The sequence below is a fragment of the Chrysochloris asiatica genome, unplaced genomic scaffold (assembly GCF_000296735.1).
Source record: "Chrysochloris asiatica unplaced genomic scaffold, ChrAsi1.0 scaffold00003, whole genome shotgun sequence".
Lineage (NCBI taxonomy): Eukaryota > Metazoa > Chordata > Mammalia > Afrosoricida > Chrysochloridae > Chrysochloris > Chrysochloris asiatica.
The window spans coordinates 23,772,784-23,797,091 of NW_006408521.1; the positions used below are offsets into that span (position 1 = coordinate 23,772,784).

General features: G+C 48.9%; 1 protein-coding gene across 6 annotated transcripts; it reads left to right on the forward strand.

Moving 5' to 3' along the window:
* The first annotated feature begins 432 nt into the window (after positions 1 to 432).
* ZFYVE27 (zinc finger, FYVE domain containing 27) lies at positions 433 to 23,417 on the forward strand. 6 transcript variants are annotated; one of them, XM_006831219.1, is made up of 12 exons: positions 433 to 629; positions 4,952 to 5,022; positions 7,003 to 7,189; positions 11,369 to 11,464; positions 12,942 to 13,054; positions 13,776 to 13,912; positions 14,717 to 14,803; positions 16,257 to 16,277; positions 16,412 to 16,556; positions 21,438 to 21,484; positions 21,857 to 21,938; positions 23,353 to 23,417. In XM_006831219.1, exons 1-12 carry the CDS (start codon positions 433 to 435, stop codon positions 23,415 to 23,417), a joined length of 1,248 nt encoding a protein of 415 aa, XP_006831282.1. The 6 variants fall into 6 exon arrangements, with proteins under 6 accessions (XP_006831282.1, XP_006831283.1, XP_006831284.1 ...); XM_006831220.1 differs by having other exon boundaries at positions 14,732 to 14,803; XM_006831221.1 differs by lacking the exon at positions 16,257 to 16,277 and having other exon boundaries at positions 14,732 to 14,803.
* Positions 23,418 to 24,308: the final 891 nt, after the last annotated feature.

Genomic DNA, 24,308 nt, shown 5'->3' on the forward strand with positions numbered 1-24,308 from the left:
ATTGGGGGAGGGTCTCCCAGGCCAGACTCTGAGTGTTGGGAAAGAGTAATGATATTTAAGCCAAGACCTGAAGGGTGCGCAGGAATTAACTTAGTAAGGAGTCAGGGAAACTATTCCAGGAGATCATTTCAGTTGGAACCCCAAGATGCCTTCCCTAGCAAACACATATGCTTGGATTTTATTCCATATACTCTTGATGAGTCTGTGGTGGGGGAAGAGCGTTGAGTATGGAATCATACAGAAAGACAGGATTTAGATCTAGGTCATTAATTTTCCATTGCTGAACTACAGTTTCCTCCTCTGTAAAATGGGTGTCCTACCTGCAGCCCTGCCTATCCCACAGTTTTCTTATGGACACCACATGAAATAGCACAAATCAAAATGTGTTGGGGCTGGAAGTGCCAAGTGAACATCAGAAATTCTGGTTACAGAATGCAGACATTGGATCGTGAGGGGAGTGGGCCAGAAGTGAGCCCCAGCGTGATGCCTGAGGCTCCCCCAGAGTCTTCACCTGCCCCGAACAAGCCCCCAGCATTTGATCTTTTCAACCTGGTTCTGTCCTACAAGAGACTGGAGATCTACCTGGAACCCCTGAAGGATGCTGGTGATGGAGTCCGGTACTTGCTCAGGTATAGACTTCAGTTGTGCTGGTCTGCAGGACCTTCCAGCTTCTGTTTGTGTGTAGGTTGCGGGTCATTTAGACAGTGGCTGGGCTGTCCTTTCTTCCCTTGAGAGAAGCAGTTCTGGGTGGTCCCATGTACCTGGGTTGACTTCCTGTAGAGCACTTCAGGAATCCCGGTCTATTCCAGGCCCATTGCTGATCTTTGATGAAGCCCAGGTGAGACAGGGCCAGGGAAGGATCTGGTTTTCACAGGGTTTCTTCTTTGTGACTGAACAGACTCCTCCCCCAAGATTGCTAGCTGGCCTTGAACTCATTTCATTCATTCTTCTATAGTTTTTGGTCTTTCCCAATGTTAGCATAATTACTAATGAAGTTAGGATATAATTTTGAGCAAAAATTAAAGAAATGTTGATACCTATGAGTAAGCATAAAGAAATGTTAATACCTATGAGTACCATTATAACTAATCCTTTGGAGTTCAACCTTTTTTATTCCTATTGTGCTTTGATTTTTATTTTCAGTAATTTCTCCTTTCATTTTGCTTTGTTTTTTATGTTCAAGCATTTCAAATTACAGATACACTCTGCCATTCCCTAAATATTTCAGTTTGCATCTCTGAATAGTAGGACATTTTCTTTTACAAGCAAACGTTGTGCTGAACAAAATAATCCCGTCATGCCATTTTATACTCCTACTTAGCTCTCCTTAGTTGTCTCAAGAATATGAGTTATAGTTGTTTTGGCCAAACCAGGTTTAGTCCAGTACTGCACATATACATAGTACCGCATATGTGATTTTTCCTCAAGGCTCTGTCAATCTGAAATACGTCTCTTCTTTCATGACACTGATTTGCTGAAGAGACCGAATCACTGTCCTGAACCATTTTATACCTAGATTGGTCTGGTTGCATCCTCACAGTGAAAACTATAGATTTAAAGATTGGATTGGTTTTAAACTTTTTTTTTTTTTTTTGCAAAGGTGATGCTATGTGTCTAACATTGTATCCCTTTAGGAGTCCCATAAAACCTGGTTGTCTTAAAAAGCAAGGGTTCTTAACTTGGAGTCTGTGGGTAGACTTTAGGTTTGTTGTTGTTGTTATGTGCCGTCGAGTTGATTCTGACTCACAGTGACCCTGTATAGGGTTTCCGAGGAGCAGTTGGTGAATTTGAATTGCCAACATTGTGGTTCAAACTGACCTTGCAGCCTAGTGCATTACCCTACAGTGCCACACTGAATCCCCAGGTACTGCGTATAAAATTGGTGTGTACATTTCTATGGAGAGGCTTCTAGTTTTTATCAGAGTCCTTCAGCCCTCTGAGATGCTGTAGAGAGGCTGGTGGGAGGCAGGCTGGTGGTAGAGTCCAGCTAGCCTCTAGGGGGCTTGAGTTGTGGTTATCCTGCCTTCGTCTGGAAAATAGTTGGCAGTTTAACTCTGATCAAGGCTCTAACATACTCTTTTTCCTTTACGCTCCAAACTTAAAAACCAAACCTACTGATGTTGAATTGATTCTGACTTACAGCAATCCTTTACAACAGAGTAGAACTCTGTCCCATAGCATTTCTGAAACTAAATCTTTACAGAAGCAGACTGCCACATCTTTCTCCTGGAGGTGTGACTTGCTGACCTTTTTTTTGGCACCCAGACAAGTTAATCACTGTGCTCCGTAGACTCCTCCATACATTCCAACGTTGATTCTAATTCATAGTGACCCTACAGGATGAGTAGAACTGCCACATGGAGTTTCCTAACTTTATGGGAGCAGAAAGCCTCATCTTTCTCCCTCTGAAGAGCTGATGGATTTGAACTGCCAATCTTGTGATTAGCAGCCAAATGCTTAACCCACTATACCACCAGGGCTCCTCTGTAAACATTTTGTTGTTGTTAGGTGCCATCAAGTCAATACCGACTCATAGCGACCATATGCACAACAGAATGAAACACTGCCCGATCCTGGCAATTGTTGCCATGCTTGAGCCCATTGATGCTGCCACTTTGCCAATCCATCTTGCTGGGGGTCTTCCTCTTTTTCTCTGACCCTGTCTGTCTGTGCACTCTAGAACCCCTTTAATGTTTGGCAGGATCTGGGAAATGGGCTAGCCACTATTTCAAAGTGGTGGTCTCCACAATTAGATCACTGAGCTCTGAACAGAGGAGTGGGCAGATGATGTGAAGATGTGAAGAGGGGTCCATTTTTTCTTTAAGATTCCAGCATGACCACCTGGCTGGAATGAACTTCCTTAGGGGAGTGGGTGGGCTCTGGGGAGCACCCAGATATTCAAAAGTTGAATATATCTTTCTGTTCTCCTTTGTTGCTATTGGTCTACTGTGGTTTTTTGCCTACATTAATATGCTAGGGTTTTCCCAATTTATGAGCGTTAGAAATCTGGGGATATGGTAGGCTTGATTAAAGCTGGAAGGAGGAGCTCCTAGTATTGGACCTGAAAAGCCCTGGGCCGCTGGGAGAGAAACACTGGTCTGAACATGGCTGTAAGTTTAGGCAGTTTGCTTGATTGTTCCTTTCTTAGTAAAGAGGATTTGACTTTGACGAGGAACCTAATCTTGGGCTTTGGCTATTAGGTCTAAAGCATGACGCTGGTGGTACTTTTTAAAAGATCCCTCTCTTCTAGATCAACTATTAACAGTGGGTGGGTGGCCTTGAACAGAAGAGGTTTCAAAAATTAAAGCGTCTCCATGGTGGCTTTGTGATGTTTTTCTCTCTGAAATGGGATTGACTGTAGATTTGACTTGTTTTTGCCTGGGAGTTGCCATCAGATGGTTCTGAGGCCTCTTAGGAGGTGGTACAGGTGCCATTTTTATCCCCTCACTCGTAACTCTTATTAAAAAAACAAAGCAGTACCTAAATTAGCTAACTTCACTTTAGTAACTTGAAATACCCCAGTTAGAGCCAACAAATACACTCTTAAGTACCGACTGCATTGCTTGCCAGCAACTTGTCTGTATCGTGTTCTGATAGCTGCCCTCCTCCTCTGATAGGGGCACTGCTCTTAGGATGGTCATTGTTAGGTCTGTGTCCCACTTTCCCTACTAAAGGCCCTTCTCAGGGACTAAGCCTGCAGTGGCTGCAGGAGCCCCCATGCCCTTTTATCCCCGTCTCTGCCTTTGGATGGTGGTAATGGTGGGGTGGGGGCTGGGGTATGTGTCCATCTGTTATAGTTCACTCAGGGTGTGTTTGCTGAGTGAATGTCACACCCACCCTGCTTTTGTCTTCATTTCTAAATACATTGAAACCTTTATTGTTGTATCTCCTTATGAGTTCATTTACGTCACTGTAAGCTCTCCAGTGACCGACATAGAAGAGAAAGTTATTAATACTGTCAGAGAAGCCCTTCACATTTGGTTCTTTAATCAACCTGGTATATGAGTCTGTGCTCATTTATTACTTGTTGATGTTAAAAGAATAAATCGAATATAAAAATGAGAACGTTTATCAGCTTAACTTCTTAAAGGGAACATGTTGTAGTTAAGTGCTGTCAAGTCGGTTCCAGCTCAGTGACAGTGTAGAAGAGGGGTGGGAACTTTTTTCTGCTAAAATTTGTGATATCATTTACAAGCCATACAAAGTTATCAACATAAAAATTAGCCTGCTTTATTTGGTCAAACATTTAATTAACTCACAGAGTTGCTGTGAGTCGGAACCAGCTTGATGGCGCTTAACCACAACAACCACAGTGTGATGGAACTGCGGTTGTCTTGACAGGGCCAGACCAGATGATTTCTCAGGCTTTATGTGACCCGAGGGCCAGATGTTCACCACCCCACTGTAGAGGGTTTCTGAGAAGCAGCTGGTGGGTTTGAACTACAAACCTTTCAGTCCAGTGTGTACCTTATAGCACCACACCAGGACTCCTAAAGAGGAAATGTTGTTGTTGTTGTTAAGTGCCATTATCCGGTTCCGATCCATAGTGATCCTATAAAGGGTTTGCGAGGAGCAGCTGGTGAGCTTGAATCGCCAACCTTGTGGTTCAAACCAACTGTACAGTCCAGCGCCTTAACCTGTAACGCCACACCAGGACTTCAAGAGGAAACGTAGACCCTAACAAAATACCATTAAGCAGTGTTAATTGGGGTTTTCCTCCTGGAAGAAAGTTCTACAGGTCTGGTTCTGAGAGGATACTTTTCCTCACCCCAGGGGCTAGTATGTGACCTCTTAACCCCTTCCTGGTCACCTAAGTGAGAGGTCCACTGTTGATTTCTCCTTGACCTTCTGGGTCCCTGCTGCCTCTTCATTCTGGTTTTGATGACACACCTCCCCTTTTCCTAGCACCAGGAGCGGCTGTCTTTGGTGATCAGGACTTTCTGTGTTGTAGGTGGCAGACGCCTCTGTGTTCCTTGCTGACCTGCCTGGGCCTCAACATCTTGTTGCTCACTTTGAATGAGGGTAAGTTAGAACTGCTTGCAAGACTGAGAGGTCTTGGTGAATGAATGTGAGGGAGGTAGCCTCCCTCTGTGTCTGCTTGTCAGAACACAGATTCTGGGATGTGCCCTGGGGTAAGACCCTGGCTGGCCACTGGTATGACCTTGGTAAGTTCTTCAACCTATCTGTGAAGCCAAAATTTCCTTCGCTCTCCAGGTAGGAGAATTACAGTGCTTTCCTCATAGGGTAGCTGGTGGTGGTAAGTGCAATTGAGTCGGCTCTGATTCATAGCGACTCTGTATTGTGTTTCCCAGGAGCAGCTGGTGAGTTTGAATTGTTGACCCAGTGGTCCAAACTGACCTTGTGGCCCAGTGCTTTTTCCCACCCACATCAGGACACCATAGGGTAGGTGTCATTGTTGTTGTTAAGTGCCATCGAGACGGTTCTGACTCATAGTGACCCTATATAGGGTTTCCAGGTAGTGGCTAGTGAGCTTGAACCACCGACCTTACAGTTCAAACCAACCTTGCAGTCCAGCGCCTTAAATCAGCAGCATCACACCAGGACTCCCCGTAGGGTGGGTGGGTGGTGGTGGTGGTTGTTAATTGTTGTCCAGTTGGTTCCTGTTCGTAGTGATCCTGTATAGGGTTTCCAAGTTGTAGCAGCAGTGAGGAGGAAATGAGATCATGTGTGTAAAGCACTTTACACAGTGCCTGAAGCAGAGTCAGGAACTATGTGTTATAGCTATTAGGATATCAGTATTGTTGTTGCTCTCTTATGGACACACTGTTGCAGCTGGACCAATTGCATTTGCTGCTATCCACTGACCATTTTCAAACTGAATCTGGATCATCTGGGGGCACAAATGGGGTAAGAGTACCAGCAAGATGAGCTGTTGAGAGATTTTTGTCATATTATTGATTTTTTTCTGGTTCGGCAAGAGAGCCAGGAGGGGGCTACTGGGCAGGTGGGTGGGTTTCTTCAAGCTCCTAGGTCATCCTAGGTAGTTGTGGCTCCTGTGGGCATTTTATTACAATGTGTGCTGGGACCCAGCCCTTTGCCTGCCAGCCAAGCTCACCCCTGGTAAGCAGTGAGTGGAGAGGCTGGGAGAGTGTCTGAAGAGCTGGCTCCTGGACTCACCTCATTCTTCTGTTGGGCTGCCATTTCTCCAGTGTCTCATTTAGTGCTTACTGCGATAAGGACCAGTGGGATGAAAGTAGATCCAGTCCATACGAGGTCACTTCCATTTCTTAGTGGGATTCTTTGCCTGAACAAAACTCAGGGGGGGTCTTCCCAGGCGATTTGAATTTTTGAATACATTTCCAAAACAAATCAGTTCTCCTGGCAGATACTTAACAAGCATTTACTGTGAGCCCAGGGCTCTGTTAGCTGTCATATGGGGGACCATGTTAGATGGAATTTCTTGGAATTTCCTCTCAGCCTCACCATTTCTCAATCGCACAATGGCATGTGGTAGCATCAAAGCCAAAGACAAGGCTTCTGTTCTGCTGGAGGAGCCCCTTCTGCTGGGGAGTAGCCTCCACGCATGAGTGCCCGCTGTGTGCTCTCACTATTCTAGGGGTTGGGGCTATGTTGTTGTTATGTGCCATGGATTCGTATCTGACTCATAGTACCCTGCATAGGGTTTCCAAGGCTGTAAATCTTTACAGGAGCAGAAAGCCTCATCTTTCATGGAATGGCTGGTAGTTTCAAACTGCCGACCTTGAGGTTAGCAGCCAGATTCATAACCACTATACTACCAGAGCTCCTTAGGGCTTGGGGCTATAGCAGTGGCCAAAAGGACAAAGCCTCAGTCCTCAAGAACCTAGGTTAGTGGAGGAGACAGTGAGCAAACCTACTGTCATGTGGTAAGTGCTGTGAAGGGTGAGACTTTGGTATGGGGAAGCCCCCTGGATATAGTCCTGGAGGAGGTGAAGGAGTACGTGATCGGAGTCTCTGGGTCCTCACCTGCCTGTTTCACCTGCAGTGTTTTTGACCCCATAGGAGCATGGTACTCGGTGGGTGCCCTGTTGATTTCTGTGCCTGCCTTGCTGGGCTACCTTCAGGAGGTGTGCCGCGCCCGGCTGCCTGAGTCGGAGCTGATGCGGAGGAAGTATCACAGCGTGAGGCAGGAGGACCTACAGAGGGTGCGCCTGTCTCGCCCTGAGGCGGTGGCTGAAGTGAAGAGCTTGTGAGTAGGAAAAGCGGTCGGTCCACCAGGTGGGGGCCAGTAATAGCAATAATAGAAGTTACCACAGAAGTTCATGCTGTGCAGCAGACACTGTAGCTGTTCCTTCATTTAATCTTTGTAACCGTTCTGGGCGGGAGCTCCTATTATTATCCTCGTTTATAGATGAGGAAAAGGCTCATGCAACTAGGAAGTGACCCAGCTGGGAAGAGAATCCAGATCTAGCCAAGTTCACGGTTTGTGTTTTTTTCCACTAGAGAGATAGTAGAGGATCTCAGCTAAGCATGGCATGTCTGAGCCAGCTTACCTGAGTTCAAATCCCAGCCCTACCATTTAATCGCTGTGTAATGTTGGGCAAATTGCGTAGCCTGCCAGTCACTCAGGTTCTTCATCTGTTAACTAGGGTAATAATAGGGCTTACCTTATAGGGTGGCATGTAGGAAGTATTCAATAAATATTAGCCATCGGTACTATGCTGTGGAGAAACTGCCTAAATCTGACAGAGCCGGTACTTTGGAGGAAACATTTTCAGAGCATTGAATAATGGAAACTGTAGCAGTTTCCATGGCCTCTGGTCCTTCCTGAGCCCTTCTCTGGGCCAGGCTGTCCGCAGCCTCTCGACACACAGCAGGAGTTGGCAGCCCTTCCCGGGCATCAGAGGCTTCAGAAAAAGTTAGAGGGATGGACAGATGCCTGGCCCCATCTAGAGATTCTGAGTCAGTTATATGGAGTGGACCTAGATATCTGTTTTCTTTTTTTTTAGCTTTGAAGTGATTTCAAACTTGCAGAAGCGTTACAAGAATGATCCAGAGAACTCCCGTATGCCCTTTGCCCTGATAAAACTATTGTTAACATTTTGCCACACTGGCTTTATCTCTGACTCCATATACACATTATTTTCTTTTTCCTGAATCATTTGAAAGTAAGTTACAAACATTACGCCCATTTATCCCAGATACGCCAGTTCTTATTTCCTTAGAACAAGGACAGTCTCTTATGTATCCACAGTACAGTGATCAAAACAAGGAAATTGAACATTGGTAATATGAATGGTGTTGGTTGTCGGCGTCCATCCCGACTCCTGCCAATCCCAGGTCTACAGAGGAGAACTGCTCTATAGGGTTTTCAAGCTGTGACCTATTGGTAGTCAATCTCCAGGCTTTACTTCTGAGGCACCTCTAGGTGGGTTTGAATCACCAACCTTTTAGTTAGTGTCCAGCACTTCACCATCTGTGCCACGCAGGGACATTGTGGTGGTGTGCTGTGGAGTTGGTTTCGACTCCTATCAACCTTGCATAGGGTTTCCGAGGCTGTAAATCTTATGGGAGCAGAAAGCCTCATGTTTCTCCTGCAGAACAGCTGATAGTTTAGAACTGCTGACCGTGAGGCTAGCAGCCTGACTCGGACTGCTGCATTACCGGAGTCCCTTACATGGCATTAGTACTGTTATATAATATGCTGTGGAGTTGGTTCTCACTCAGCAGTCCTGCATAGGATTTCTGAGGCTGGAACTCTGCAAGATCAGGAAGCCTCATCTCACTCCTATGGGGTGGCTGGTGGGATCGAACCACTGACCTTGTGGCCTACAGTCAATTCAGAATTAAAACTTGCAAGTTGTTTTAATAAATTTATATATCAGTTTCTTCCGATTCGTGATCCAATCCCAAATCGTAACATTTCATATAGACCTTAAGTCTTACTAATCTTCTTGAGGAGCCCCCAGGTGATGCAAATGGTTAATGCACTCGGCTGCTACCTGAAAGGTTATGGGTTTGCGTGCACTGCAGAGTCAGCCAGGGAAACCCTGTGGAGCACACTTCTAATCTGACACCCATGGGGGCCTCGTGCGTCAGAATCAACAGCAGCTGGTTTTAGCCTCTTCAACCTGGAGTAGTTCTCAGGTTTTGTTTCCCATGACTTACACATCTTTTTGATACTCACAAGCTTATTCTTTGTTGTTGTTGTTGTTATGTGCCGTGGAGTTGGTTCCAACTCATAGCGATCCTGTACAGGGTTTCCGAGGCTATAAGTCTTTATGGGAGCAGAAAGCCTCATCTTTCTCCCGCGGAACAGCTGGTAGTTTCGAACTGCTGACCCTGAGGTTAGCAGCCCGATTCACATTTGACCTTTGTTAGGTTCCTCATTAACTTCAGGTTCTACATTTCGGTCAGGAATATGACAAGTGAGAGTTTGTCTTTGCTATTGCATCGTGTTAGAAGGCACATGATCTCAAGACCTCATTATGGGAGATGCTGACTTGGATCACATGGTTAAAGCTTCTCCACTGTCAGCTGACCTGTTTAGTACTTATATCCTTTTTAGTTATAGTCTGAGAGGAGAGCTTTTGAAACTGTAAATGCCTTATATTTCATCAAACTTTTTTTGAACTTCTCTCATATCTCAATACTTTGTCTTGGTCTTAAACTCTTTCAAAAACCCCTTGAATACGGTTACTTAGATGAGAAACTCTGCTGCGTGGCACCTGTTCCTTCGAGTCATGTGAAATTACTTTGGCCAGAACTTTCTTCATCCTGTTTCAGCCATTCATTATCAAGTCTTTTTTTTTCCCTCAAAACTTGGTTCTTGTTTTGAGTCGGGAATTCCCAAGGGTTTTGCCCTTTGAGAGTACTCTTTCAGCTGCTTAAATAATGTTGGTTCAGATTAGCCCTGTAATATCTGTTGTTAGTCACCCACCTCTTTAAAAATCCATTGAGGAAGCTTGTGTGAATCAGTTTATTACTATGATGGTTGCAAAGGGGGTTTTGTAACTATCATTCCATCTGTATTTATGAGCTGGCATTCTGTAAAAAAAAAGAGCTTTTTGTTATCTGTTATCAGTATGAACTAAAAGATTTTGGTTTTATTCAGTGGTTTATAATCCATCATTGGACTGCTAACTGAAATTTCAGTTGACAATGTAAACCCACCATCTGCCCCTTGGAAAGTCTGTTCAGGGATCACTAGAGTCGGCACTTAACAGCAGTAACAACATTCTCCAGATTGATCTGTTCGTCCAGATTGGTGCAGTAGAAGCTTTTTCAAGCTGGCTCTTGTTCTTTCAGTATGTCCCCACTATTTTTGTGTGTTTCCTTAACTTTCCAGCACAATAGTACATTTACGTTTTCCCTGGTTCAGTCCTAGAACTAGTCTTTTATTTTTTTTAAGCTTTTTATTGTGAACTGAGTGAAGGTTTACAGAGCAGATCATCAGTTTTACATTCAACAAGTCCTATACTTTGCTTCATTCTATGGTTGCAATCCCCTCTCTGCACCAGTAGTTAAGAGCATTTACCTCTGTTCTCTCCAACCACTGCATTCCTCCCTGTGTCTCCCACCACCCCCAGCTTTCCTCTGTCAACCTCCTCTCTCTGGTTGTATATTGCCTGCCCTGTCAGCCATGCCAGCGTGTGTGAACTCTCTAGCGCGTGTATAGAACCAGTATTTTCTTCAAGGAGCCCTTCAGAAGCGAAGAACTGGCTACAGATGTTCTCATTGCTTCAGGGGTGCATCTGTGTTTAACAAGAACTCCCTCTTAGTGATTCAGATTTTTATCACCTTGAGAACCAGGCTGCCGTTCTTGGTCTGCATCCTCCCATTTAATCCTCACAGCTGCCTGGGTCCCTGGGAATGGGAGGGGGTGGGCAGAGCTTCCTGCTGTCCTCACAGAACTCAGGAAGCTGCAGCCCTGGGATGGTTGAGGAGCCGGCTCACCATCAGCAGGTAGAAAGAGACCAAAGCAGGAACCACTGTGCTCCTCCCCCACCGCAGAGTGCCAAATCCAAGCCCACTTGTAACATGGGGTAGGATGGGGCAGAAGTGCCCCATGGGGTTTCCAGCGCCGTAAATCTTTACGGGAGCTGACGGCCACATCTTTCTCCTGTAGAGTGGTGGGTTTGAACCTCTGTTCTTTTGATTAGCAGCCCAGTGCTTTAACCTTGAAACCACCAGGGCTTCCTTACCTCAAAGTCGGGGCTCTAAAAAGGGGACTAATATGTATGAGTGGGGTTGGTTTGGCCAGGCCCCTTTCTTCCAGTGTGCCTCTGGGTCTCCTAGTGTGTTTGAAGAGAGCAGGCCGTCCCTAGCCAGTTGATGTGGAGCCCCAGAGTGTCTCTCAGGGTGTGCGGATGGGTGGGCGGTTGGGTGGGGAAGTGCTCGTCAGCTCACAGGTGCCCCCTGTGTCTAGTTTGATCCAGCTGGAGGCCTTTCTGAGCCGTCTGTGCTGCACCTGTGAAGCCGCCTACCGCGTGCTGCACTGGGAGAACCCCATCGTGTCCTCACAGTGAGTGCCTGTGCCCCCCCCCCCCCACTCCTCCCACCTCAGGTGAAGGAGTCTCCTAGGCTCTTGGGTGCCCCTCTGTGCATATGTTGTGGGCTCTAATGCACTACTTGCTTTCCTGTGTGGTTAAACTTTCAGTTCAGGAAGTGCCTGACTTATGATGGATTTGAGTTATGATGACTACATTTACAACCATCTGGGTTTTGGTGTACATTTTACCATCAGTAATATGTACTGCGTGCAGCAGCATGTCATGTGCTGATGTTATTCTCGGATGTTTTCTCCCAGATGTTCAAAGATGGGATTTATGAAGATACGGATAGTACAAGGCAATAATAATGAAAGCTTTTTTTAAAAAAAAGCTGCTTAACTTAATGTCAGAATTGACTTATGACAGAGTTGTCAGAATAGAACCTCATTGCAAGTCGGGGACTACCTGTGATAGAAAGGTCTACAGACGACAGAGAACTCACATGTGGTTTGCTGCGCTGCTGTAGCAGCTGGTTTCCTACCTGATTGGCTCCCTAGCTTGGTTATAGCATAGACTTTTTATAGACATAAGCTTCCTAGTCTTAGGAGAGATTGTTTTCACTTAGCATATATAGTTTCCTCTGGAATTAAAATGACGCCTGTGAGAATGAGAGCTCAGTGGGGCTGCCTGACTTTTCCAGGTTTGGCAGGTTTCCCGCCTTTAACAGGGTGCATGCAGTCTTAATCACTTTTTGCTGCTCGTTTTTGTGGGAAGGACTTGAGTTTTCCTTCTCTGACAGGTTTTCTTCCACACAGGTTCTGGCTTCCCCAGGTTTTCCTGTGTTTGTAATGCCAGATGGAGGAACTTCAGTATATTTAATAGTGTTACTGGGCTTTCCTTTAGGGAAACACTTCATCAGTTTCTGCTTTTCATTATTAACCTGCAGTGTTTAGCTTTCTCTTTTTGAAATTTTTTTCTTAGACTTAATTCAAGGATGAAACTACTGGATCAAATGGGTTGAGGCTCTTTTTATATGACTAATAATAACAACTCCTATCTGTCTAGTCTTCACCGTGCACATGGTGTCTCTTCATATTAGCTCTAGGAGGAAGATACTGGTAATTAACCATTTCACACACAAATGAGGTACAGCTCAGAGAATCTGAGGTCACACAGTGACAAGTGGCCCAGCAGGATTCATATCCAAGTCTGTCTTATTCTGGACTCAGAGTCTAGGACCTGACGCGTGATGAGGGGTGGACCGGCTGCCCCAGCCTCAGAACAGGACTGTGTGGCCTCAGCAGCACTGCGTGTTAGCAGCCAATGGCTTGCTGGTAGACATAAAGCGTTCCTCATCAACGCTGCGTCCATCGGTGTGATTAGCTGGTTGTGCTGCCTGATTCCCTGTGCCTGTAGCTCTTCTTTGCCGGACCCTATGTAGATGTGCTCCAGACCCATTTCCTTCAGGTCCAGGATGCTGTAATGCTGTGGTTCTTCTCTGTCAATCAGGTTTTATGGGGCTCTTCTGGGCGCAGTGTGCATGCTGTATCTGCTGCCGCTGTGTTGGGTCCTTGCCCTTTTGAACAGCACACTCTTCCTGGGGAATGTGGAGTTCTTCCGAGGTAAGTCCTGGAGAACCCGGCAGAAGTGGGGTCCAGGCAGCTTGGTCTGGCTCCCCCATTCATTGTCTCCACTGATAAGAGATGTGTTTGCTGCGTCTGCCACAAGGGGGCAGCACCACACTAGGCTACTCCCTCTTAGAGGCCTCCAGTGGGCTTTGCATTTCTGGGATGTAGGTGGAGAATACAGGAGGCTGCTGTTGTAGGGGTCCTCTCTCACTTGCCAAAGCAGATGATTCAGTGCTTATATGATATGGTAGCTTCTGGGAGGTGAGGGAGGGGTGTTTTCCCAATGCTATTCCCCAGCCCCAGGCCGCAGCCCCTGGAGTTGCTGCCATAGCTCTGTGAGCAGAAGAGCCACCTGCTGTCTGGATTCTGAAGCAGCCAGGCTATCTGGACAGGGCCTGAGGCCTAGAGGCCATTTCCTACCCTGTGGACTGGACTCCCAGGCACTTCCTATGTGCCAGGCACTGGCCATACGTGCTCAGTGCGTTTCTTCCTTCCCCTCATTTAACGTCTGTGACAGCCTCATGGGCAATGGAGGGGGTGGTGTCCTGCCGTTGTTTCTGAGGCGGAGAGAAGTTCAGTGATTGACTCAGAGTTTGAGGCCGACTCTTTCCTGCAGTAGTGGGTGGAGCGTGGTGGAAGGCCCCCCCCCCACCCCCAAAGTCCCTCTCACTCCATGTTGTCTGTGTTCTCTGCCCCACCCCCTGGCCCTCGGTAGTGGTGTCTGAATACAGGGCGTCTCTGCAGCGGCGAATGAACCCAAAGCAGGAAGAGTGCACCTTCAAGTGTCTGCCATCGGACACTGCGGGGCGGGGCACGCTGCCAGACAGCTCGCCAGCCCCAACTCCCACCAAGGTGAGTGCCTTTCCATTCATCAACTTGTCCAGGCCGGGTAGCTCCTGGGCTGGCCTCTGCCATAGGCCTTGTGGCTTGCTGCTGTCCAGGCCTGCCTGCCTCTGCAGTGATTCATCACCGTCATCGCAGTAATGACGTGGCGCCCTCATGCATGCAGAGTAGAATTGGGCTCCATAGGGTGTTCATAGCTGTGACCTTTTGGAAGCAGATGGCCAGACTTTTCTTCTGAGGCACCGCTAGGTGGATTTAAACTGCCAACCTTTTTGGTTAGTGGTGTCTCTGAGTGTGCAGCATGTGCTCAACTGCTTGGGTCACCCAGATATTGATAGCTGCTCCTCTATGGAGTCATGGTGTGGCACTGTGGGTTACTGCACTGGACTGCAGAGTTGGTTTGGACCACAAGGTCGGTGGTTCAAGCACACATACCACTCCTTGGGAACCTATACAGTGCCTCTATGAGTCGGAACCAACTCGACGGCACTTAAGAACAACTCTGTTGAGAGCTTACACTGTGTCAGATGTTGTTCAGCGTGTGTGGGGTTGTCAGCCCTGTGAAGTACTGGCTGTTTCTGAGACTGAGATTGAGAAGGTTGAGGCACAGAAGAGTGTCCCAAGGCCTCCTGGCCAGTAAGTGATCCTCTGGTCCTAGAGCCTGTGCACTCAGTCCCCAAGCTCTTGGCCACCTTAGTCCACATGTGGTCTACTCTTGGGTCACTTCTTCCTTGCAGTTCTGGCGTTTCCTCTGGGGCAGGATTGGGGTTCCTGGGAAGTTGGGCTCCCTCCTCTGGTCTCTCTTGCTGTAAGAGTTTCTTTTCCCAGGACCTCACACCAGGCAGTGTGGAGGAGGCGGAGGAGGCTGAGCCCGATGAGGAGTTTAAGGATGCAATTGAGGTGGGTGGCCCTCCCCCAGTACCCTCCACTCACCGGGCCAACAGTCAGCTGCTCCTGGAGGCCCATGGGGCTCTACATCCCAAGTCTGGTTTTTAAACAAGGAGCTCTGGTAGCGTAGTGGTTACGAATCGGGCTGCGAACCTTAAGGTCAGCGGTTCGAAACTACCAGCTGCTCCGCGGGAGAAAGATGAGGCTTTCTACTCCCGTAAAGATTTACACCCTCGGAAACCCTGTACAGGGTCGCTATGGGTCGGAACCGACTCGGTGGCACTTAACAACAACAACAAATGTCACAAGAGAAGTTGAAACGTGGTCTCAGCTGGATCTCACTGGTTTGAAGGGGGGCCACGGAACCCTCCTGGTATGCTGGCCCCTGGGTAGACTGGATTCTAGAGGACTCACTGCTCACCTGGAGACATTGGCTGGTGCCCCTGATGTGGGGGAGGCAGATTTGGAGGGCACTGTCCTGTGTCTGATGGCACTCATGGAACAAGAGTGAGTTCTGTGAGGTGCGCCTTTGTATGCAGGGAAAGTGACTGCTTGGCCAAGTTCTGGGTCAGGGGAGGTTAGGCCATCCTCGGGATTCTGTGGCCTTAGTTCAAACTAGTAGCTTGCAGAAGTGTTTTTTATTGGGCCTGCACTATTTAAAAATAATTTTTGAGCCAAGATTTACAGATAGGTCCATTTCAGTGAAAAGTCTAGATATCCAGTTTCTCTGGAAAAACCGGACACTCTGGTGTCTCTTGAGTGTGCAGCAGCCCGTGTAGCTGAGGAGTGTAATGTGAAACAAGATCACAGCTCCCTGCTGTCCCCAGTCCCCAAAGCCATGTGGCTCTTGCCGTTGGTTGTCATGTTTGCTTAATTGCTTTTGTTAGAGTAGACATCACTTGTCCTTAATTATGTCTCTTTGTGGAGTCTGGTATGGTGCTGTAGGGTAAGCACTGGACTGCTCATGCAAGGTTGGTGGTTCAAACCCACCAGCTGCTCCTCAGAAACACTATACAGGGTTGCTATGAGTTGGAACTGACTCAGCGCCGCTTAACAACAACACTATATCTCTTTGTAAAGTGAGAAATAAAAGTGAGGGGCTTGTGACCCTCACCAGACCTAAGGTTTACACCTAACCCACTTCACTTTTAGACAAGCTGACTCATGGAGGGAGCTGAAATCTGACCACTGAAGGGTGTTCTAGACGCTCACATAGGATTAGATTCTGTTCTACTCTGCCCTAGTAGGAGGGGGGCTCACTAAGTTCCTTTCAGCTGGTTTGAGAGCAGTAGCGTAGCTTTTCTGGTGGCTACGGTCATTGCCACCCTTTGGGAACACTCACATGGGACTCAGAGCAGCACTTCTGGTCCTCTTTTGCTTGAAGATGCCCCTCTCAAAGCAGCTTGCATCTTCTTGCTATCCATCTTGCTCTTTCTCTCCTTCTCCCCCGCACCTTGGGAGGCAGGAGACCCACTTGGTGGTGCTGGTAAGTAGGCGCCTCGGGGAGGTTGACAGGGAGTGGGTATGGGGTGGGGAGAGGAGGACCAAGCCAGCTGCGGCTGTGCCTGGTGGGGGCCCTGCCAAGAGTTGGGCAGGGCTGGAAGGAGCTGTTCCCCACAGGAGGATGACGAGGGCACCCCGTGCCCGGTTGAGGATGAGCTGGCCCTGCACGACAACGGGTTCCTGAGCAAAAACGAGGTGCTGCGTAGCAAGGTGTCGCGCCTCACAGAGCGTCTGCGCAAGCGTTACCCCACCAACAACTTCGGTAGGCCTGCAGGGAGGGCACTGGTGGGTGTCAAGAGCAAGGAGTCTGCCCCTGGTGGGACCCTTGGGAGACAGCCGACACCCAGCAGTACTGTTGGAGTGGCCACAGCTTCCTCCCTGTCCTTCTGACTTTCTCAGGCATTAGGTTGTAGGAAACGAGACTCAATTCTTGAAATGCCTGAGAGGGACCTTGGGAACATTACCTAATGTGGCGTCAGATCCCAGCTCAGCTGGTATCCTTGAGCAAAGGATACAGTCACTCTGTGCCTCGGTTTCCCCTTCTGTAAAAGGGGTTAGATAATGTTCGTTTTTTCCTCACAAGATTGTTAGAAGGCTCCAATGCTTCTGAAGTGCAGCACTTGTTGTTAAGTACCGTGGAGTCAGTTCTAGTAAGTGTGTAATAGGTGTGTGCTGTTAGTGTGGGAAGGAGCTCTGGTGGTGCTGAGGGTTAGGCACTGGACTGCTGACTGCAAGATCGGGGCCAAACCCATCAGCCACCCTGAGGGAGAAACATGAGATGAGGCTGTTTGCAGATGAAGGTTTGCGTTCTTAGCAATCCTATCTAGGGTGCTTTGAGTCACTAATTAACTAGGTGGCAGTGGTTGTTGTTATGTGCCATGGAGTCGGTTCCGACCCATAGCGACCCTGTACAAGGTTTCCGAGGCTGTAAATCTTTACGGGAGCAGAAAGGTTTATCTTCCTCCCACAGAACAGCTGGTAGTTTCGAACTGCTGACCTTGCAGTTCACAGCCCGATTTATAACCACTACGTTACCAGAGCTCCTTAGGTGGCACTAGGTTTGGGATCATATGAGAGGTTCTGGCCCATCCTGCAGAGTCCGAGGCGCTTCTGATCCAGGTGAAGCCAATTGAAGCCGACTGTCTTTAGGCATGGGAGACCCTGGGCTCACTCTCCTGGCCATGTTTTTAGATGGCCCAGTCCTTATGTTCCTGGGTGGCAGGAGGAGGGTGGCAGAAGACAGCCTTGAGGAAGGACGATTTCAGTATGAGCAAGCAAGGCTTGCAACCCTGGCCCAGATGAGAACTGGGAGTTGAGCCACATGAAGGTGGGGGGCGGTCCTGAGGCAGCCATGCTTCTGAAGAAAAGAGCCTTGCTTCATGGGGTAGGGGGAGAGGCAGGTGCTGGACCCACATGTTCTGGTTCTGAGCAAGTTCAAGGTCACCATCCCTGGTGGGTGAAGCCTGTGGGATTCCTCATGAGGAATTGGACCAGGGACTTCTTCCTGTCCCTGCAACCACAGGGCACCTGTGTTCTCTGGATTACCATTATGGACATGTTCTCCCATCTGTGATGTGCCTGGCCGCAGACATCCACTGTCCCTTTCTTTTTCTTTCCTGCCTTTCCTGCCCAAAGAAAGGAAGTGATCTCCTGGAAAAACCTATCTTCTCTGATTGGTTATCTTTGAATTGAATGTCTTTTGAGTTTTTTGAAAAAGCATTAAGCATTGTTTATGACACATAGGATGTGTGGACTATAATATCACGAGTGCCCATGAGTCCACCACCCAGCTTAATAAAAGAGAACATTGGTAGCAGTGTTGAGGGCCCTTGTACACCCCTCACCCAGCCACTTCCTCTTCTCCCTCCCTGGGGGTCCACCACCATAAGCTGCTGCTGAGTCGATTCCAGCACATTGTGACCCAGTGTGTATCAGGAGAGAAGTGTGCTCCGCAGATGACCCCTGTCTTTTATCCTTGATGACTACTGACTTCTGTGGGCCACCAAGCACTGTCACCTACACAGTTGAATTGGGTCCTGATGGTCTAATCGACAGGAACAGTGGCTCCAAAAGTCCCAGATGACACCACACAAGAGCTAACACTCTTGCTCCAGCAAATGATGTGTTTCTATCTAGGGATTATAAGTAGAGACGCTTAGATGTTCCCATTCTGCTGTAGTAGGCTCAGATACAGGAATGATTGTGAGGCTGGCACAGGACCGGGCAGTGTTTTGTTCTGTTGTACATAGGGTCACTAGGAGTCAGAACTGACTCCACAGTACCTGACAACAACAGCTCAAGGTAAAAGAGTGGTTTGCCCAAAGTGTTCGGCCAGTAAATGGTAGAACTGTGACTCGGATTCAAACTCCTTCATTGTCCTTTGCCATGGGATCTGGTAATCTCTTGGTGTTAGTTAGGTCTGTTAGGTTTTTATATTTGGGTTAGATCTTCCCTGCTTGGATGGGTAAAGATCTCTCAGGTTCCTTGAGGATGACAAGGCCAGAAAATGCTGCTTCCCCTAAGCCCCTGCTCATCATCGTCTGTGATAGCTCACCTGCCTTTCCCTAAGATGTGCTTGACTGTGTGTCTGCTTCTCGCAGGCTGGGGTGAGGTGAGGTGAGCCGAGCCTCCGAGGGCGCTGTTCCATTTCATCCGCTCAATCCGCTCGTGTGTGGAGGTCAGGGATTTATGGAAGGGACGAGGCTAGGCTGCTCACGGGCTGCTTCTCTGGCTTCTGTCCAAGAACCCACCTGACCATTGGAAGACCCGAGGGGTCCTGGGCTCCCCCTGCTCTTGCTGCTTTTTGGCATCATCATGTGGGGAGTTAGGATGGGGCTGTCAGGACCTTTGCTGAGAATCGGAGCAGGAGGAGTTGGTAGATGTTGGGAGGAAGCAGAGTCTCTTCCTCCATGTGGAGAGGTCACTCCTGGGAGAGCGCACAGGTACCAGGCAGTCTCACTGGCCCATGTGTTTGCCCCTGGGTGCTTGGCCCTGTTACTCCCTCTGGTTGTAAGGATTCCCTAGAGACTTAACAGGATATCTGTCTCCGAGCACCTCCTTTCCCCTGCCCCACCCCCTCACCGCCCACTAGAGAGGCCGAGGTGGCTGCCTTTCCTCAGTTCTTAGTGTAGGGTCTTAGATCAGCCTGTTTCCTCGTTTGGTACCACCAGCAGGCCTTTTGCCTTTTGTCCTGTGGTGGACTACTTGCTGACCATCAGCTATGGGAGCTGTGGCCTCAGTTTCCCTTGCTAACTAGGGCCCTCCCAGGCCGTTTCTGATAGTAAGAGCCGCAGGAGATTCTGCCTGTGGAGGAAGGGACCACATACACTGTCAGTTGAGCTTTTGTGCCTATGTGTAAGGGATGCCTGGTGACCATGGACCAGACAGTGATTCAGGAAGTTGTAGTGGTGCTCCCCAAGGACGACAATTGTTCTCGACAGGCCACAGGAGGTCTTAAGGTCCCACATTCCAGAAATCTCTAGTATTCTCTCTTAAGTCTTTACCGGGTTCGCTGGTCCCCTTTGGGGAGCATTTGTGTGCTCACCAAGGAGTCTGCTTTTTTATTTCTGGCTTCTGGTTATTTCTGCCTTCAACCATAGTCCATTTCCTCGAGGTAGTCTTTGGAACCTTCTGGGTTCTCCTTTACCTTAAAGCTTGTTGAACTCACAGGCCAGTGTGGCCTTTTCCTTCTTCCTGGGGTTTCAGTTAGCCTCCACTCGGCTTCACACGCCTGACTACTTGGGTGACACCTGTTATCAGACCATGTTTGGTTGCAGCCCGCCTTGAATTTTCCTCCTGTGGGTCTGAAAACATGAGCGGGTCGTAAGTATGGCTTCTATTAGGACTGGTTACCTAGCTGTCGCCTTGATTATTGGTCTTGTTCATCATCTCCATAATCCTTCATGTCTTGTTACACCCCCGTCTCCTCCCAACCGTTTTCTCAGTGGCCGTTTATTCTTCTACCATCTATCTGAAGCTTTGTCATCTTGTCATTTCTGGTGGGGTAGACAGGAGTTCTCTTTCACAGTGCCTGCATTCTGCCCTGCACACACCCCTCACCCTGCCCCAGCCCAGCTGCGTGGTCTTGGAAGGTGCCTGCTTCTATGAGTATCTCCTGGAATCTTCAGGCCACAGAAACAAGGAGTCTGACTCTACCCTGTGGGCACTGTGCACATCACAGCTGGCAGGTTTCATTTAAGGTAGTTGGAACTAACTTTCCTTGGGACTTTTCCTGGTCATTTCAGGCAAACTCAGGTCCCTCGACGCTCAGCTTGATTATTAGTGGGTAGATTCTGTTGGATGTTCTTGCATTTTGCTTCTGAACTTGTAGGTGAGCCCTTGAAGCTCAGGCAGGTAGGTGGCAGGGACTGGTTGCTGTGTACGGCCTGGAGTTAGTGATTTCCTGGTGACAGTTCCGTTTTCCTCCTTAGTTTGAATTCCTCCTTCTGAGTTCGAATCTGGAATTTACTCCCTTGCTCTCTGCTCCCAGCCCAGGGAGTCTAAACTGGACTGGCTTCTGAAGGGTCGCCTTTTAAAAGAGCCGGGCAGGGGTTGGGAGGTATGGACTGGACCTGAGGAGCCAGGCAGGAGTTAGGAGGTATGGACTGGACCTGAGGAGCCAGGCAGGAGTTGAGAGGTATGGACTGGACCTGAGGAGCCAGGCAGGAGTTGGGAGGTGTGGACGACCTGAGGAGCCGGGCAGGAGTTAGTTGGTGTGGACTGGACCTGAGGAGCTGGGCAGGAGTTAGGAGATATGGACTGGACCTGAGGAGCCGGGCAGGAGTTGGGAGGTGTGGGCTGGACCTGAGGAGCTGGGCAGGAGTTGGTTGGTATGGACTGGACCTGAGGAGCCGGGCAAGAGTTGGTTGGTGTGGGCTGGACTGAGAGGAGCCGGGCAGGAGTTAGTTGGTGTGGACTGGACCTGAGGAGCTGGGTAGGGGTTGGGAGGTGTGGGCTGGACCTGAGGAGCTGGGCAGGAGTTGGGAGGTGTGGGCTGGACCTGAGGAGCTGGGCAGGAGTTAGTTGGTGTGGACTGGACCTGAGGAGCTGGGCAGGAGTTGGGAGGTGTGGGCTGGACCTGAGGAGCCGGGCAGGAGTTGGCAGGTATGGGCTGGACAAGGATGAGTCTGTCTCTGTTTCTCAGGGAGCTGTACGGGCTGTTCTGCCACCTTCTCAGTGCTGAAGAAGAGGGTAAGTCTGTTGGAGGAAGTGCGGTTGTGAGGACAGTATGCTTGTAAGTGTTGGGTTGTAGGGAAATCGGGGTGGAGTTGGGGGATGGGAAACACAGATGAACGTCACACTCCTTTTCAGGCCCCCTTCGGCCTGGTTTCCCCAAGTGCTGGTGTCTCCCTGACCCCTGTGCTCTTGCCTTTGTCAGTTTGTCTCTGTAGTGTCCCAGGTAGCCTCATTCCTACCCCACTCGGGCATTCACTGTCCCACAGTAGCTCCAGGTTCCTTGGGTGGGATCATCTTGTGGAAAGGCAGGAGGTGTTGGGGGCTCCAGGTGCCTGGGGGCAGGAGCGGGGGACCCATCTGATGTGGACCCTAACTCTTTGTCTACAGCGGAACTGCAGTAATTGTGGAAACAGCTTTTGCTCTCGATGCTGCTCCTTCAAAGTGCCCAAGTCCTCCATGGGGGCCACAGGTGCGTTGTGCTGCTGGCAGAGGAACACTGCATTGTGGGTGACAGCAGGGACCAGGCCAGGGAACACAGGATCCTCGCTTGGCTACTTAGAAACAACCCTTTCTTCCCCTTAAAATACAAACAGCCCCATTGTGACTATTTGATCCATGTAAGAGCTTGTGGCATGTACCCGTACATGTGACGCCTAACGCGGTGAACCTGAGAGCCAGAACTCGACAGGACTGCCTTGTGTTTCCGGGTCTCACACGTTCTTCACCTTTGCCGGAAGCAGCCACCACTTTTCTGTTGTTGGGTTTAGTGGCACATGTTTTGAGTTTTTCTCTTCTGAGAAAACGCACATTTCTACTTTATACAAGTTCCGGCTTTGAGAAGTTTTAGTGTAATAGAATGAAGACTTGTGGAGATGTCACTGAAGTTAAAAAACAATGTTAACTATACCTCAAAGACCCTGGTGGTGCGGTGGTTAAGTGCTTGGCTGCTAACTGGAAAGGTCGGTGGTGTGATCTCATTTGCCACTTGATGGGAGAAAGGAGCTGGCAATCTGCCCCCATCAAGATGACAGCCTCGGAAACACTATGGGTAGTTCTGATCTCCTACAAGGCCACAATGAGGTGTCCCCTGGGGCCTCCCGCCTTCCTGAGGGGAAACCACCTTTCTGAATTTTATTCCCTTCTTGTTAACTTTGTAGCACTTTGAACAAAAAACACATTTCTTCCTACAAAACCAAAAATGCAGATAAAAAAAGGATAAATATTCATCACCCCACTCCCTCCCCACCAGCAACTCCCCAGTGGAATAAGTGCATATGTAAGATCGAAAAGAAAAATGACTTTAAAAATTTTTACTTTTGAAAATTAGTTGTTGCTTATTAAGACGACATACAGCAGAACATACCCAATTCGACGATGTCTGTATGTACAAGTCAGTGACATTGGTTTTGTTCAAGTCGTGAAGAATGTGATGTGTTTCACAGCCTGCTTTGTCTTCACATTAAATCAAGTGTTTGGGTTTTTCTTTCTCTCCCTTCTGATCTTGAAAGCAACATGTGCTTGTTACAGAAAATTTGAAAATTAATAGTAGTGAAAAAGGAAGAGAAAATAAGCCTGTAATCTTACCACCCAGAAATAACCACTGTGAAAGCATTTTGGAAAATTCCTTTCTGGTATTTTATTTAAGAAACATTTTTAAATGTGTATTATTGGTGCCAAAATCCTTTCTAATGCATGGAACACCTGGGAGAGCCCAGCTAGTGCAGTCTCCCCTGCAGTTCTGGTTCCCTGGAACACGCACTCTCTGAGGGCAGGGTTGTGAGCTGGGCACTGTGAGGTCTGAAGAGGGGTTCTGATAGCTGATAGCTTGGGTCATGAGCCAAAGGGCATGCAAACGCCTCTCACCTGACTCTTTCTCTTTTCAGCTCCCGAGGCCCAGAGAGAGACAGTGTTTGTGTGTGCTTCTTGCAACCAGACCCTGAGCAAATGAGACGAGAGGCCAGGGTGCAGCTGGGCGCCGGTCCCTGGAGCCAGCAGTAGACTCCCACTCCTCCCACCCCTCACCCCAGGTGGTGTGTACTGGGCCAAGGTGGCTCGGATGCTAGCTAGGCTTCCCTTCGCTCCCCTCTCTGTCTGCAGCCAGGGACTGGAGCAGTTCCCTCTCTATGGATGTCTGTTCTGGCTGCCCTGAAACTCCGGGAGGGCTGGCTTGTTGGCCCTGCTCTGCCCTGGGTGGGGCTCCAGGCTTAGGCAGGGATATAAGCTAGAGGGAAGCAGTGAGCCAGGCCTGGTTTTCTTTAGGAGCACTCATGTGCCCACAGCTGGGAATTCTAGGACCCCCGAGATCACCAAAGTGGTTTTTCTCCCGCTGGGTCTCGCACCAGGTCCTTCACCTCCCAGCACCTGCAGAGGGCTTGGTAGTGCCACAGTGCTGCTCCTTGATTGTCCCTCTGGCATCAGGATCTGTTCGGTTCCCTGCCAGAGGTGTGACCGGGGCTAAGGACCGGAAGTGTTTCTGGAAGTAGGGTTGAAGGTCCTGAGTCCTCCCAGAAGAGGACACGTACAGGAGGGCTGGCAGGGTGTAGTTCCTTCAGCATTAGCGGAGTAAAACCTAGGGAAGCCCCCGGGACCTCTGCCTCACCTTGCAGAGACCCTGCCTGGCCAAGTCTCAGCCTTGTAGTTCTCAGCTGTGCCGGGCAGCTAGAGGGCACTCAGTGCCAGAGCGAGGTGCCACCCTCCCCACCCCCTCTGGAGTGTGAGCTTAGGTGGGCAGAGTCCTTGACTCTTGGGGCTCTGGGAAGGGTAGCGTCTGACTGGGGCTTTCTTAGTTGTGGTGCAAGACCAGATGGGGTTCCATCCTCTTCCCTGAAGCTCCTTGTTC

Coding starts and splice junctions, on each gene's coding strand:
- ZFYVE27 (XM_006831219.1), top strand. CDS start 433: ATGCAGACATTGGATCGTGAGGGGAGTGGGCCAGAAGTGAGCCCCAGC. Junction 7,190..11,368: donor GTGGCTGAAGTGAAGAGCTT/GTGAGTAGGAAA, acceptor CCCTGTGTCTAG/TTTGATCCAGCTGGAGGCCT. Junction 11,465..12,941: donor AACCCCATCGTGTCCTCACA/GTGAGTGCCTGT, acceptor TCTGTCAATCAG/GTTTTATGGGGCTCTTCTGG.